This window comes from Artemia franciscana, unplaced genomic scaffold (genome assembly GCF_032884065.1).
Source record: "Artemia franciscana unplaced genomic scaffold, ASM3288406v1 Scaffold_289, whole genome shotgun sequence".
Classification (NCBI taxonomy): Eukaryota; Metazoa; Arthropoda; class Branchiopoda; order Anostraca; family Artemiidae; genus Artemia; species Artemia franciscana.
Window position 1 is genome coordinate 1,450,284 of NW_027063627.1, and position 15,248 is coordinate 1,465,531.

At 35.8% G+C, this 15,248-nt stretch overlaps 1 protein-coding gene across 1 annotated transcript in view; it reads right to left on the minus strand.

Moving 5' to 3' along the window:
• Positions 1–15,248, minus strand: part of LOC136043071 (2-phosphoxylose phosphatase 1-like) — a 52,357-nt gene that overhangs the window by 1,041 nt on the left and 36,068 nt on the right. The window contains exons 3-5 of the mRNA XM_065727993.1: positions 14,680–14,920; positions 6,077–6,364; positions 1–134 (exon numbers count right to left, since the gene is read on the minus strand). The exon at positions 1–134 is cut by the window's left edge and continues 1,041 nt beyond it. Coding sequence (XP_065584065.1) covers positions 1–134; positions 6,077–6,364; positions 14,680–14,920 — 663 coding nt within the window. The remainder of the gene's footprint in view (positions 135–6,076; positions 6,365–14,679; positions 14,921–15,248) is intronic.

Below are 15,248 nucleotides of genomic sequence, written 5' to 3' on the forward strand. Positions count from 1 at the left end.
GTGTCAAAATACCATCTTTGACATGTCTTGTTCCTACATTTTTAGCACCTTCTGTTCCATAGAGGATATGAGCCATCCGTTTTAAAGTTGACTTCTCTGCAGGTCCAAGCAGCTTAGTTAGCATCAAGTCATGCCTGAAAAAGTCCAACAATCAGCTTTCTGACTTATTAATGAATACAAGTTTCACCAAAAATTTCCACGTGAACAGCAAAACATACCCCAAACCAAGAGAAACTAATAAATTCATTTTTCATCTTTTTTTCTGTTTTTTACCGTAAAAATCAAGATTCTGGATTACTGTTGATATCCTGAACAAAATTTACAATAAATTGTAATGTTAGTTGTACTATAGTACTTTGTATGGATGGGTGCGGGGATTCATATTCAAATAAAATGGTTAAAAATCTGCATAACCTTTGGGTTATAAAAGGCTGAATGAATTCTGAACGCCAAAATGTTACGATTTTGAGTATGGACAAACGTTAATCAGCCGACTTTCTCAGCATGTCCAGAAAGCTTCAACTTAATTCTCATGGCCTTTCTTGGTATTTCACAGATACACCCTTTCTCAACCTTGGATGCACATAGTGTCTTTTGATTTAGTTCAATATCTAACTCAACATGCCCTAAAATTTTTAGCTTAATCATCTTAGCTATTCCCGGTATATCTTAGAAACACCCTTTTGATAAACTGGGATGGAAATAGTGTTTTTCGATTTAGTTCAATGCCACCTATGGAATACTCTGAAAGTTCATAAGTAATATCCTTATCTGTTCCTGGGGCATTGTAAAAAACATCTTTATCAAGATTTGGATATAGATTTTCTTTTATTTAGATTTACACCCCCTCCACTTTTTCTGAAAGTTTGAACTTTATACCCTATTCAGTTCCTGAGATATTTCATCCATCCCATTTTGACAACCTAGATGTACTTAAACTATTTAGATTTATTTCAATAGTAGTAGTAGTAGTAGCAATAGAAATAAAAGTGGCAGTAGTAGTATTAGTGGTAGTAGCAGTAGCAGTAACAATCACAGTTGCAGTAGAGGTAATGACAGTAGTAGTAGCAGTAGAAATTAGTTGCAGTCGCAGTTGCAGCTAGTCGTAGTCGCGTGCAGTCATAATCGATGCTTAAATAGTAGTAGTCATGGCCACAAGTGGTAGGATTTGCATTCATGATCTGTCGCATTTGCAGTCTCAAGTTGTCTGTCTTGCAGTTACAAGTAATCATATTCACAATCAGCAGTTGAATTGCACTCGAGGTCGCAAGTAGTTGCAGTCGCAGTCAGAAGTATTCGCAGTTCCAAGTAATCGCAATTACAGCGGCAGTGTAGTAGTTGTAATAGTTGCTCTGAAAGTTTCAAGTCAATAGTTTATCCATTCCTAAGGATCCCTTTTTCAATAGCCATAATGCACATCGTGTCTTTTGATTTAGTGCAACAAACTCATGATAAAGCATTTCTCGTTTTCCAATTATAAATTCTGAATGTAAGTAAAGGGCAAATTGTATAATTTACAACCCCTGCCCCGGGGCAGTGGAGAGCTTGGCATCCTCGGAGGCAGATTTATTAGAGTTTTTACTTCTTTTGAATTTTTTTTCTCAAACTTGCGATCAGTGTTGGAGGAAGTCTCTAAACTGAGTAATTGGAGAGGGTCTGGCTACCCTCCGATTAATTCCAAACATCCCCCTGAACAACCTCCTAAACTTCCAATTTAATGCCCGCAGCCATCCCTAAGATATTGCTGATACACCCTATTGACAACCGACATGTTCAAAGTGTTGTTTGATCTTGTTCAACATCCCACACTACAATTCCTGAGAGTTTAACCTTAATACCCTAAAATTTTTGAGGCTCAGGATCGTATCTGCCCCTTTTCCACAATAACAGACCATCTACATAAAAATGGACAGCTTGCATAACTTGCAGCCCTTGCATCAGAGGCAGGGGGACAAGTCATACTTAGAAGCACTGTTATTTAACCTTTACAATATTTTGAACAAAACGGCTATTTGAAAATTTGTAACGGATGTTTTAGGGGGAGGGCAGATAAATAGGGCCTAATTACCCTACAGTCAATTTTCAACATACCCCTCAAAAGGTCCTAAAAGTTTCAGCTTAATTCCTTCGGCCTTTCTTAAAACATTGCGGATACGCATTTTTGATAGAGTGGATGCAAATAATGTCGTTTGATTTGGTTGAACATACCCCTCAAATTTCCCAAAATTTCGCCTTAATACATTTAACCTTTTCGGAAACACCCAGAATAAAAAATTCTCCTTTTCCCAATAATAAAGCATGCATGTCGCAGTGGGTAAAGTGCGTAATTTATTACAATTTTTGCCCCGGGGCTTTCGGGGTTATGACATTCCCAGAGGCATAGTAATTAGACCTTTTGACTATTTTAAACAAAATCGCTTTTTCGAGATTTCGATCACTATTGATGGAAAAAGGGAACTAAAAAGAGAAAAAAGAAGGGGACAGATTGTCCTCCAATCACTCTTCAATATCGCCTCAACATATTCTGAAATTATCAATTTAATACTCTCAACCATTCCTTAGATATTGCTGATACGCCGGTTTGACAGGCAGCATGCACATAGTGTCCTTGGATTTTGTTTGAGATCCCTCGTAGTATTTCCTTAAAGTTTAATCTTTATAACTTAGGCTTTTTGGAGACTCAAGATCACAATGCCCTCCTTTTTCCAATAAAGACCTTAAATGTACACAATGATTTACTTGAATAATTTACAGCTCTTGTCCCAGGGGTTGTGGGGGTTATTTAAATCCCGGAGTTAACTCCGAGGCGTTGCCCCTAAAAAGTATGATGAATAGCAATTAATCAAAGTCCTCCTAATAAGTCTATTGCTAGTTAGCCTCACAGTTAAGCGATTAGTAAACTGGATCTGCGGCAGATCTGTGAGAAAATTTTAAAGAACATCTTTTTTTTATTATATGGTTGTCATGGTAGTGTGAATTTCGGCCAAACAAAGCAATAAAAAATATACAAGAGCATTCCCTTTTGATTGAAAAACGGTAAAATTTGCTAAGATAGGAATTTAAATTAGGATTTATTTTAAAAATCTTATATTTGAATTGGAGGAAAGAAAAGAAAACAATTTTAAAAACCCCTCAAAATGGAATGGTGTTGAAATGTTAGCACTGAAACAGCCAAGGTAAATAATGTTTTACCAAATTATTGGAGGTTATTCCCTCTAAAAGCAACTAAATAATTTTCTTATTATTTTTTTTTTGTTAAGAAGTCTATTTTTGTTAGAAAATCCTTCCAAAACTTATCATTCTTCGAGTCAGTCATAAGCCACTTGCTAATCAAAAGGAAAGAGAAAATATTAATTACGTCACAACTTGCCCTAAGGAGAAATGTCTCAAATTTTAGCTCAAGCATTCCTAAAGCCCAACTAACTAACCCTCCTAGTGCTTTATTTCTTTTTTAAAACGAGCTTCAAAAATTTACCGGTGTTATATTACTGACCATGATATGTTAACCTTTGGGACAGAAAAAATATCAATCCCAAACATTGACTAGAATGATTAATTGATCAATTTACCATCCCGTCTTTCTGGTCTTTAACCAGTGGAACAACATTTTAATTGGTTGAATTTTACAGTCCACGTTCTGGGCGCCTAGTCAATAGAACAACACCATGTTAACAAAAAGACGGGCTGCGACACCATGTAATCTAATCCAACTTTAATCACATATCTTCTGTTACCCAATTTTCTTATCGTCCAATGTCCAATGACGGCCTTTTCGAATTTGGATCTTAGATTACTAATGAAAACTGCCCAGCTCTTAAGGGAAATAATGACATTAATGTTAAAGAGTCTCGCTTCCAAAATCTGATTAAAACCAAACACGTAGAATCATTCCCTGAGAAAAAAGTAAAATCGTGTCCTAATGACAAACCTTACATTACTAGTCAGTTAAAAAAGCTAATTAAGCTTAAAATTAATCTTTTCAGAATGGTAATACATCTGAAGCTAACTCACTGCGTAAACATATAAAAAAAAATAAATACATAAATCTGCTTCTGCGTACTACAGATGTAAAGTCAAGGATTTTTTTTCTACTAAGCCAAAACAGTGGTACAAAAGTATAAAAAAAAATTGTGGGAAAACACATAATAATATAGATTGCCGTTTACAAGAAGAGCTCCTAGTTACAGCCAGTGATCTGAATAAATTTATTTCCTCTATAGTTCAAAGCATCCCCCCTCTATCTATAAATACTGCTTATGATCTACAATCTCTCAATTTCCCTATTATTTGGCCCTCAGATGTTGAGGCAAAAATTAAAATCATTAAAAAGTGCAGAACCTGTCCACTAGACATCCCAATTGTACTAATTAAAGCCTTTGTAGACATTCTTTCATAACCTTTGTCTGTACTTTTTAATGAAATTACCTCTACTGGTAACTCCCCTGATTGTTGGAAATTAGGTTTTATTGCTCCCGTAAAACAGAAGGGTAGAAAACGAGATTTTGCTGGTGCCCAACCCATTACTGTTACTCTAGTTTTTTCCAATTTATATGAAAGCTTTTTAGCTTATTGATTGAAATTAAAAAAAATCCTAAATTTTGACCCAAGGCAATTCGGAAATTTGCGCTCTACCTCTACCACACGCTATCTTGTTCACCTTTTGGACACTATATGTAACAAACTTGAAAAAACAAATACCTGGCTCAATATTATTGCAGTTGACTTACAAAAAGCTTTTGGTTTAATTAACCATAATAAATTAGAAAAAAAACTAACCAATGACTTTCTAGTTGACCCCTATTTAATAAGAATAATTTCGTCCTTCCTTTCTAATAGAACGCAAGTCATCAAATACCTGAATGTATATTCTGATCTCCTTCCAATTTATAATGGTGTTGCCCAGGGAACCCTCTTAGGCCCAATTTTATTTCTTACCATAATAAACAGTCTTTGTGTCAATTTCCCGGATAGAAGGAGATTCATTGACGATTTAACTATCTTAGAAACATGTTTCGAAAATCTAAAAAGTAGCCCAATGGATATCCTAGAATCAATACCAGATGAAGTTTTTGCTACTGATGTGAGAGTCAACCCTTTAAAGTCAACAGTTTTAACAATTAGTTTCCTTAAAACTCCCCCTTCTTTCTCCTGTCCAATCCCCCTGAAATGTATGTTAAGACTACGAAATTACTGGGTGTTACCATCTCAAGCGACTTAAAATGGGATTGCCACGTTAATTATTTCTTAAAACGTACAAATACTGCATTTTTTTCCCACAAACTCCTCAATAAATTTGAATGTCCTAAACCACATTGTTGAAGATTTTCCTCTCTTTTGTATGTCCTACCCTCGAATACGCTTGTCCTGTTTGGCATCTCCAATGAATTGTCGGACAGAATAGAGGCAGTTCAAAAAAGGTGCCTAAGAATTATCTTCAATGAGGGTAAAGTGCCTTACATTTTCCTTCTTCGGAGAGTAAATCTAGTCACCCTTAAGGAAAGGAGAGCACAAATTTCCTTCAATTTTGCCCACAATGCCGTGCATAACCCTCGTACTACTTCTCATTTCCCTAGTGAACATTTACCCCCCCCGTTCTGTTTCAAGAAAAATCCCCCCTCTTGTACCAATAAGAGATTCTACTGAGGGATATAGATGAATGTTCATCCCTCACATAGTCGAAATTTTAAATCAATAACCCTTCCTCACTCCACTTTTATCTTATAGTTTTAGTGTTTATTTTGTAATTGCGAACCTTGTAATTCTTGCTAGCTAGACTTTTGATTACATTTGTTTTCCCTGTTTGAATTTTATGAATTTTTATCATTTGGCTTTTTTATTGATTGCAATTTTATGATTTTGTGACATTGACCCTTATTTAAATTTTTGCTATTTCTTTCTTGTGTACTGTCACTAAAGTGCGAATTCGGCCCTTTTGGGCTTGTGATAGCCGCTTTGTTGAAATAAACCTTAAGTTATCTTATGAAAATCGTTTGAGCAGCATCTCTGGTTACATAAACGCCAATCCTTTATATTAAAAACGCTAGAATAGCTCAAAACACTAAAATAAAACACGTACCTCGACTCAAGCTGAGAGGCCAAGTCACATTTGCAGTAAGGTTCGCAATAAGTAACCGCTTGGTTTTGCTGAACATTAACTTGCATTGATGACATATTATTTTCACCGATGAACCCATACAAAAAGGCCCAAAGACTCTGAACTGTTCTTCTATACCGCGTAGAAAAGGCCTTCAACGATATTTCTGATATGTTTGATGATTGTGAGATTCTCTGGCCAGCTAACTTCCCTACACTGATTAATTGGGAAACACCAAGACTTGTGAGATCATTCAATGAACACTTTGAACTAAAAATATTAAAATTTGTAAAAATTAGGTCAGTTGCAAATATATTACTGTATACTGTTAATGGAAGCCTTAATTAAATGGTTTAAGGATGTTCTCAATGTGAGCGGAACCATATCAAGAATATTAATAAGTAAGATATTCGCAATCTTATGGCTTTGTGAGAACAATGCTTGTAAAAAAAATCTTGAAACGATACCCTAGTTGTTATTTGATTGATGGAAGCTGTTTAATTAAACCGATTGTTTACTTCTGAAAATAATTTTAACTGTTATGAATCCTAGCGAAGAAAGAATCTTATTATTTGGCGATGATATTTCCGAATACTGGTTTAAAAAAAATCAACAACACATAAAACATAACAGAAATCAACACATATGGATTAAAAAGTAACTCAAGCAAAGAAAAAGTATGAAAAAATCTTTTTATTAAAATATTTCCAGAGAATAGTCCTACTGTTTAAACCAGAGATAGTAAGTTAAAGAGGATTAATAGGAGATAAGCGGCAATACATTAAAAAAAAGAGAGACCGGAAATTGGAGCAGCATCAAATCTATATGCGCGTCAAATCAGCATTTTATTAATTTGTCATTTAACTGTATCAGCTTCTCCTAGCCCTTTCATTCCTCTGCAACTTTTTGTTCTTGTTAAATCCCTGAAACACAACGAAAGTATTAAACAATGAAAGGATCATAATGCACTATGAATAGCATTTCAGAATTACTGAGTTGCCCTCCTCCAGATTTCTTCATTCTGCAACCTTATTTCAGACTTAGGCCCGTATGAGGTAGTTACTTATTTTATCCTTTCTCTATTTTTATCGTTTTCCCTTCATTTTGTAAGTAGGAATACTTTTTTTCAAAATTAAAACGACATGAAATTATTATTAATGAATAAGTGAAAACCAAAACGAATAGAAATTAAAATGAAAATAAAGTCAAACTTAAAGTTCTGAAGACGGCGTTCATACACCACGCAAATCCTGGAAGTGATTAGTTATTTCTAGTCAATGGCAAACAATAGAGTTTCGTTTAATTCCATTTACATTGATTTTTCCAAAGCATTAGACAAAATTTACATTCAACTTCTGATCAAGAAATGTCATGTATGTGTAATTGACCCACAAAGTTAAGCTTGGATAACAGATTACCTTACAAATAGAACCCAAGAAGTTGCAGTAGGAGGCGATTTGTCATCGGTCATGCATGTGGAATGTGGAGCTCTACATGGTGTTGTCTTGTGTTGACACTCCTCCGTCTTTTTTTATCAATAACTAGCTGTTGGGGGCGCTTCAAGTGTGAAGTATTTTTGCAACCTTAGGGTTTGGTTCGACTCGAATCTCAAGTTTGATAAAAATGTTGCAGATGCTCCCGACAGGCAAAGTATCTATTAGTATGCCTAAGTGGCGCATTCTCTAAGTTTAACCTTCGTTTCGATGACGTCACTTTATGTGCCAACTTCATGTCCAACACTTTAGTATTGCTCACTAGTATGGTATGCTCTTAATGGAAGAGATAGGGCAAGAGTCGATAAAGGGCAACAGAGGGCCACTAAACTCACACCTTACCCGCAATGTCTGCCATATCAAAAGAAAATGCAGAGACTGTAGTTACCTAGTCTTCAGTTCCCACGAGACAGAGCTGACCTAATAAATACACTAAGCACTGTTGAGAACATTAACCAAACAAATCTAAACCACTCCACCACCTCGGTGGACCACTCACGGGTCAGAACCCGTACAAAATATACCAACCATGTCCAAAGAAAAGATAAGGTAAACAATTCTTGGTCTGTCTGTATGTGGAACACTAGAAGGAATTACCACCAGAAACAGTTGAAACTATCACAGTACGGTCTTTGAAAGGTTGATCCTCTGCAGAGTTCCATACTAGGTCTTAATGTGATTCATCTTGAGAAAAATTTTGTTACATTAGTTGTTCTTGTGACGTATGTGTTGCTATAAAGTATATTTAAATGTTGTTTTCAATTGTTATGTTTAATATTGTGATGTTTAATGGGACAAACTTTGTAATGGTAACCGCATTTGGTATTAATAAATAAAAATAAGAGAAAGGCTACCACCCCACAAAGTCCTCTAAGGAAAGAGCTTCATTTGCGCCGTAAGCTTCAGACTGGGACTAATCTTTCAAGACAAGCATATGGCTTAGATCGTATTTTGTTTGAATGAAAAGTAAAATTAAATTTTTTACCCATTTCCGGGTTACCTGACACCCTCCTCCTTCTATAAAACAAAATATATGATCTCCTTAGGCGATTATTTTTGAAACTTTCAGGTAATTCGGCTTTTTGGACACATCCTCGGGGCCTTATTTGGGGGGGGGGGTTCATGCCCAAACTAAAATGTATTTTAGGCTTTTTTCAAGCCCCATTTTCAGGAAAACCAAATTTCTTTTCAATTTTGACTTAAAAACGGGATCCCCATGTCGCAAGGGCTTAAGTATATAACTTTCAAGTCGATAAAAAAAATGTGTCTTTTTTGGGGCATTTTGATAGGTTTGAGGACATTTCCCTAAATTAGAAACGTTTCTGTATATTAGGGTCTCTGTGGCCCAGGATCTTAAAGTTTCAAAGATTCAAGCCGTTCAAAGAGCGAAAAGTTAGCAATTTTTTGTCCACATGTCGGACGCTCATTTTCGGGGTAACCAATATTTTGTCTTCATTCTTCTTTCTGCATAGAGGTCTCATTTGCCCAAGGACTTAAAAATGTAAGCTTCGAGGTGGTCAGGTGTAAAGGTTTTGGTCCTTTTTCAGAATTCATTTTTGAGACTTGAGTCCCTAAATAAAGTATTATTTTCTGGAATAGGTTCCTTTTGGCCCAAGGACTAGCGGCTGTAACTTTCAAACTGATCAAGGACAGCAAGTTTTTTAGAATATTTTTGAGACCACTAACACACTCCTCCTTTCAACAAATTGCTTGCTCCAGTCAGCTAAGGGAGTGATCCCAAAAAGTTCTGAACTAATTACACACCCACGACGAAATATAATCTATTATAGAAGCTCTATAAAAACTATTTGAAAACAGTCACCAATTTACATAATTTATCGCCCTTACCAAGGGTCGGTAGCGGTCATGTCTTCCCCATAGGCAAATTTAATGGGCCTTTTGATTTTTTGACATCTCAATTGGATCTTTCGATTTCTCTGAAGAAAATGACTACCTCTTTCAGATTTGTGATTTGATATTATAAGGGGTATGGGAGACGGGAATCCAAACAGGACATCAGAGGGGGCTCCCCCCCCCCAAAATTAGTTCCCGCTTAAAAGGTGGAAAATAATTTTTAATATAAATTTCTGATGAAATGAAGACCCTCCAAAGTTTCTTCGACCACCCCTGTCACTCAAAGTGGTCGGGAAACTCTTTACTTTATAGTTTATGGTGCTTTACAGACACAATTTTTAACCGTAACAAACACAGGTAGAGGATGATTGCAAACGTTTTATATATTAATTACCTATAGGTAACTTTCACTCAAAGCATTTGAGCTGGAAATGGCTATCTCTTTCAGATTTTTGATTTGATATTATATGGGGTATGGGAGATGGTAAGCAAAACAGGACACGGGAGGGGGATTTCCCCCTCAAATTAGTTCCCACTTAAAAGGTGGATAATAATTTTTGACATAAACCTCCGATGAAATGAAGACCCTCCAAAGTTTCTTCGACCACCCCTTCCATACAAAGTGGTCGAGAAACTCTTTACTTTATAGTTTATGGTGCTTTACAGACAGAATTTTTAACCGTAACAAACACAGGTAGAGGATGATTGCAAACATTTTATATATTAATTGCCAATAGGTAACTCACTCAGAGCATTTCAGCTGGAAATGGCTATCTATTTCAGATTTTTGATTTGATATTACAAGGGTTATGGCAGACGGTAAGCAAAACAGGACACGGGAGGGGGCTATTCCCTCTCAAATTAGTTCCCACTTAAAAGGTGGAAAATAATTTTTGACATAAATCTCCGATGAAATGAAGACCCTTTAAAGCTTCTTCGACCACTCCTTCCATACAAAGTGGTCGAGAAACTCTTTACTTCATAGTTTATGGTGCTTTACAGGCATAATTTTTAACCATAACAAACACAGGTAGAGGATGATTGCAAACGTTTTATATATTAATTACAAATAGGTAACTCTCACTCAAAGCATTTGAGCTGGAAATGGGTACCTCTTTCAGATTTTTGATTTGATATTATAAGGGGTATGGCAGACGGTAAGTAAAACAGGACGCGGGAGGGGGCTTTTCCCCCTCAAATTAGTTCCCACTTAAAAGGTGGAAAATAATTTTTGACATAAATCTCCGATGAAATGAAGACCCTCCAAAGTTTCTTCGACCACCCCTGTCACTCAAAGTTGTCGGGAAACGCTTTACTTTATAGTTTTTGGTGCTTTACAGACAAAATTTTTAACTGTAACAAACACAGGTAGAGGATGATTCCAAACGTTTTATATATTAGTTACCCATAGGTAGCTCTCACTCAAAGCATTTGAGCTGGAAATTCTATAGGAGAAAAGGAAACAGAAATACTACTACTACTACTAGTGACTAGTCATTGCAGCACCAAGTCGCCAAAGGTGAATACAGCTACACACGCTCCACCTCAGTCAATGCAAAGCTTCACTCTTTACCTCCTCCCATGGAGTTCAAATTAATTTAAATATTTTCTTATGACCTCTACCAAACTCATTTGGGGACGTCTTGTTTTTCTTTTGGTGCCACATGGACGGCCAAAAAGACCAAGAATGGGTGCAGTATTTATTGCCCTTGCTGATGCTGAATCATCAGGAGAATTTTTGATCCTCGACGGGCATGGCGTTAGACATCCGTTCGATTCCTTAATTAATTCGTACATATTTATTCATATGGCAAAGCGAGGCACTAACCCATCAGTTGTCCGCGTTCCAGAGGATCTATATAGGAATCTTAGAGTATGTTTTAAGCTCCTATCGCATTCACACCAGCAATAGGCTTTTCATCAACCCCATACAATTGCATTAATTCTTGTGTGAAGTCAAACTCTTCGGATTCCTCTAATATGCCTGTTATTCCTCAAAACCTCATCCCCGTTAAGAAAGGGACCAGACAGGGAGCTATCACTTCCCCAACACTGTTCAATAACAGTGTCCTGGACGCTCAGGCGTCCCTTCATGCATCCTTGGGGGAATCGATGTGCCTCTTATTTGTTATGCTGATGACATCTTGAATCTTAGCCGTTCGACCTAGCACATTCAGCAAAATTTCAAAATTCTCAAAGATGGATATGCGAATATCGGACTGCCTTTCAGTCCTGAAAAAACCGAAGTTGTTCTTTTCAATTGACGAAGTCCCTATACTTTTCTCCTAAGTCTGGACGGTTTTCTTATCAACCCTTACGAAACAAGCTTACATACCTGGGCCTCTCAATCGGTTCATCTATCGGCCACACGCGCCGTTTGCTGACATTTCACGTTGAGCGTGAAATTAGTATTTCATACGCTGGTATTGTAAAAAGCATACTGCGCCTCAACCGTCACCTTCTTGCATCTATCTACAACGCCCTTCCAAATTTGATTTACATTACTCTATTTTGAATTTTTTTTATATTTACAGATAAAAAGCAATTACGTTCAATTTTCTTCAGATTTTCCAAGTATCTTTTACATGCTCCTTGACCAAGAAACTGTAAAATTATCCATATGTATTATTTTGCAGACCTAAATATTAGTATCAACAAATCTTTAGGCCGTTTCCAAAGGAGTTTTCATCATTCATGGTCATCAGTTTGTTCGCAAGAGATTGTTCATATTGATGTAAAGTATGTAATAAAAAGTTTTTTTAACAGTTTTTTCTCAAGTATTTAACTTTTCAATTGTGTGTTTGTGACCTTTTTTTTATCTTTAGTGATTACTCCGTGTATTGTTTCTTTTATTTGAGGGGCAATAATGGGGAATAATAATAATAATAATAATAATAATAATAATAATAATAATAATAATAATAATAATAATAATAATAAATAATAATCTTTGGCAATCAGTCATCCTTCATCCGTAAAACTTGCCATAGCAATCTCAACCTTTCTTTCACCATAGCCCTAGAAAGTGGGATAAAACCGCATTTTCACTATAGCTTGCTCTTTGAACTCTGCTCAGTCAAAAGGGTACCTAATTCTATCCGTAGATAATTCCTCAGGAAAACATTTAACAAATCTTCCTTTGGCTTTCGAACCATCCACGTTTCAGAACGATACTTGCAAACTGTCATTGCCGTAGCTTCCAATATTATAATCTTGGATCGCAAACTAATCTTCTTATTCTTCCTCGCTCGTTTCAACAGTCACCCTGGACATTTGGCTATTCTAATTTTCACATCTTCATTGCATCTACAATCTTTACTAATAATACTACCCAGGTGAGTAAAGCTATTCACTTGTTCAGTCTTCTCGTTGACCTACATCGCCTCTTCACCTTGTTTATTCTTCTTAAAATTCAATTTTCAGACCTATTCTTGCACTTCGAACTCTCAAAGGTTCTAAAAGTTCTTTCATTTTGTTAACATTACCTTAAACTAAACCGTAGGAGTATTTTTAAGTAAATAGGGCTAGTCACTTTAACGTACTTATCTGGCATACCATACAAGGATAGGAACTTCACTAAAGCTCTTCTATCAGGCATATAAAACGGTTGTTAATCGTCTATAAAACTGGGGTCTCAAACTCGATTTACGGTCAGCTTCCTGTTGGCAAAAGCTGAAAAAGCAACAGTATTGCTGAGAACTGATTGAACACTGCGCGAAGATTGTTGTTGACTGTGAATGAAAAAATTAACAAGATTATGCTACACAAATTTCTAGCAACACTATGAGCAAACCAATTAACAAAATTCAAGAGTCCACTGAGAAAAACCTTATAAGAAGATTATTTTTTTGTTTAATATTCGGTGTATAAACGGATGAGAGGTAATGACACTGCTGTACATACAATTATATTAGTATAACTGCATGTCCATAGAGTCGATACACTGTACTTCCATGGACATGCAGTCACATACAGTAGCATTAGTTAGGTTCTAAATTCAAATAGAGGAAAAAAATTTTATAAATAAAGTGCTTAAAATCTACACCACTGTTAGTGAAACTTCGCAAGCTATTAACAAATGTATTGGAACGGGAAAATGTATATGAACGGAAATGCAATAGTTGTAAGAGTTAAGGGAGCAGTTTCTCGTATGAATTGAGTGGTATGAAGTGGACCCTGTGAAAGGTAACGTTGCCATTGAACAGTAGACTAAAGATAATAAATCATGCTAAGAACCATTTCCTGCAAGCATGACTTATAAGACTGAAGATCTGACTTTGGGTCATTTCCACCTGATGCTACTAACAGAAGTCAAGTGGCTATTAACTAAGATCTTTATATCCAGATTGTTTGGATAAACAATACACAGCTGTAGAATTCTGTCATCCAACTACTAACTGATTTTGATTTCAGCCTAAATTAGGACATATCTTTCTCAAACCTCCATTCGTTCCTTTAGATTACGACTTGTCATGAGTCGGTAAAGGATTTTATTCTTTCTGACATCTCTAAAAATCAAATGAAACAAGTATTTTTCTTCAAGAGAAGGAAGGACATAAATGAGAAATAGAAAGTAAACTGATAATTCATGCAATTTTCGAAGTGCATACTCTCTAACTTTGCTTGGTCACAGAATTCGTCAAGAAGATTAGGTCCAATCTACGAACCACACTTCCTTGAAAGTTCTATTGCCCCCTTACTTGGTTTAGAAGGAAGCCTGACCGATCATTTTCTTGACATTGACTCTGATTATCTCAATAGCTAGTCGATGAGAAACAGCAAGCCAAAACAAAAACCCACTGGAATGACGAATGAAACTTTACAAAATCTGCTTGAGGTCAGCTAAGACAGCATTTAAAAAAAAAAGATGCCAGGACGGAAGCCAAGAAGAGCTTCGGTGTATCTAGGTGCATTCAGAAAACAATGATGATTAAAAAACAGTAAAAATTAAAAACAAAATAATACTGATTGAAATTGATTTAAAAATTTCCATAAACAAAGAGAATGACAATGACATGGAATGATGAAATGAAATAATAATATAATGTGCTGTCTTATCCTCTATAAGTTGATCCTATCTAAATTAGATTCGCTGTAGATTCAATCTAGCACTTTTTCCGCATCAAGCAAATTAAATAGTCAAATTTTAACTTGCAGAGGCGTCTTGAAGAAATATCTACCAATCAAAAATTTGATTCGAAACTGTATGCATATGGAGGGAAGATCCTACATAAATACCTGAGAGGTAAAGCGGGATAACTGAGAAATGGTCCCTCAAATTTCTCGAAATGACCAGCCGTTATAAAATCTTTCAAAAATGTCGTGTACTGCTTAAAAGCTTGGCTTTGCATCTGATTACAATTGATCTGGTTAAGATTTCTTAAAGGACTTAGAGGTCCCCGGGCACCATGACGGAACACTATCAAGGCTCCAATAAACTTGAATCCATTGAATGAGTCATTGTTTTTAGTAGGACAGCCTACAAAATACAAAAGTCAATAAGAATATACAAATGCATTAATCGAGAAATGAAGTACAGGAAGGAGAAAAGTTAATAATTTCAGTAAAACTCATAAGATTAATAGCAAGAGCAAAAAAAGAGTTCACTACCACACTACCACAAATTACAACCAAATCCCAAGTTTGATTTTTAACCTTGTGGTTTTTTCTGATTTGTCTGGTACTTTTTTCTGTTTTTTTTTTTACTCGTTTTTTAAATAATGTTGTCAATTCCGTCAATTAGTCGTAGCTTACACACCCAATTAAAAACAGCAAAAAAAACTAAGTTTTCAATGAGCGTAGAGAGC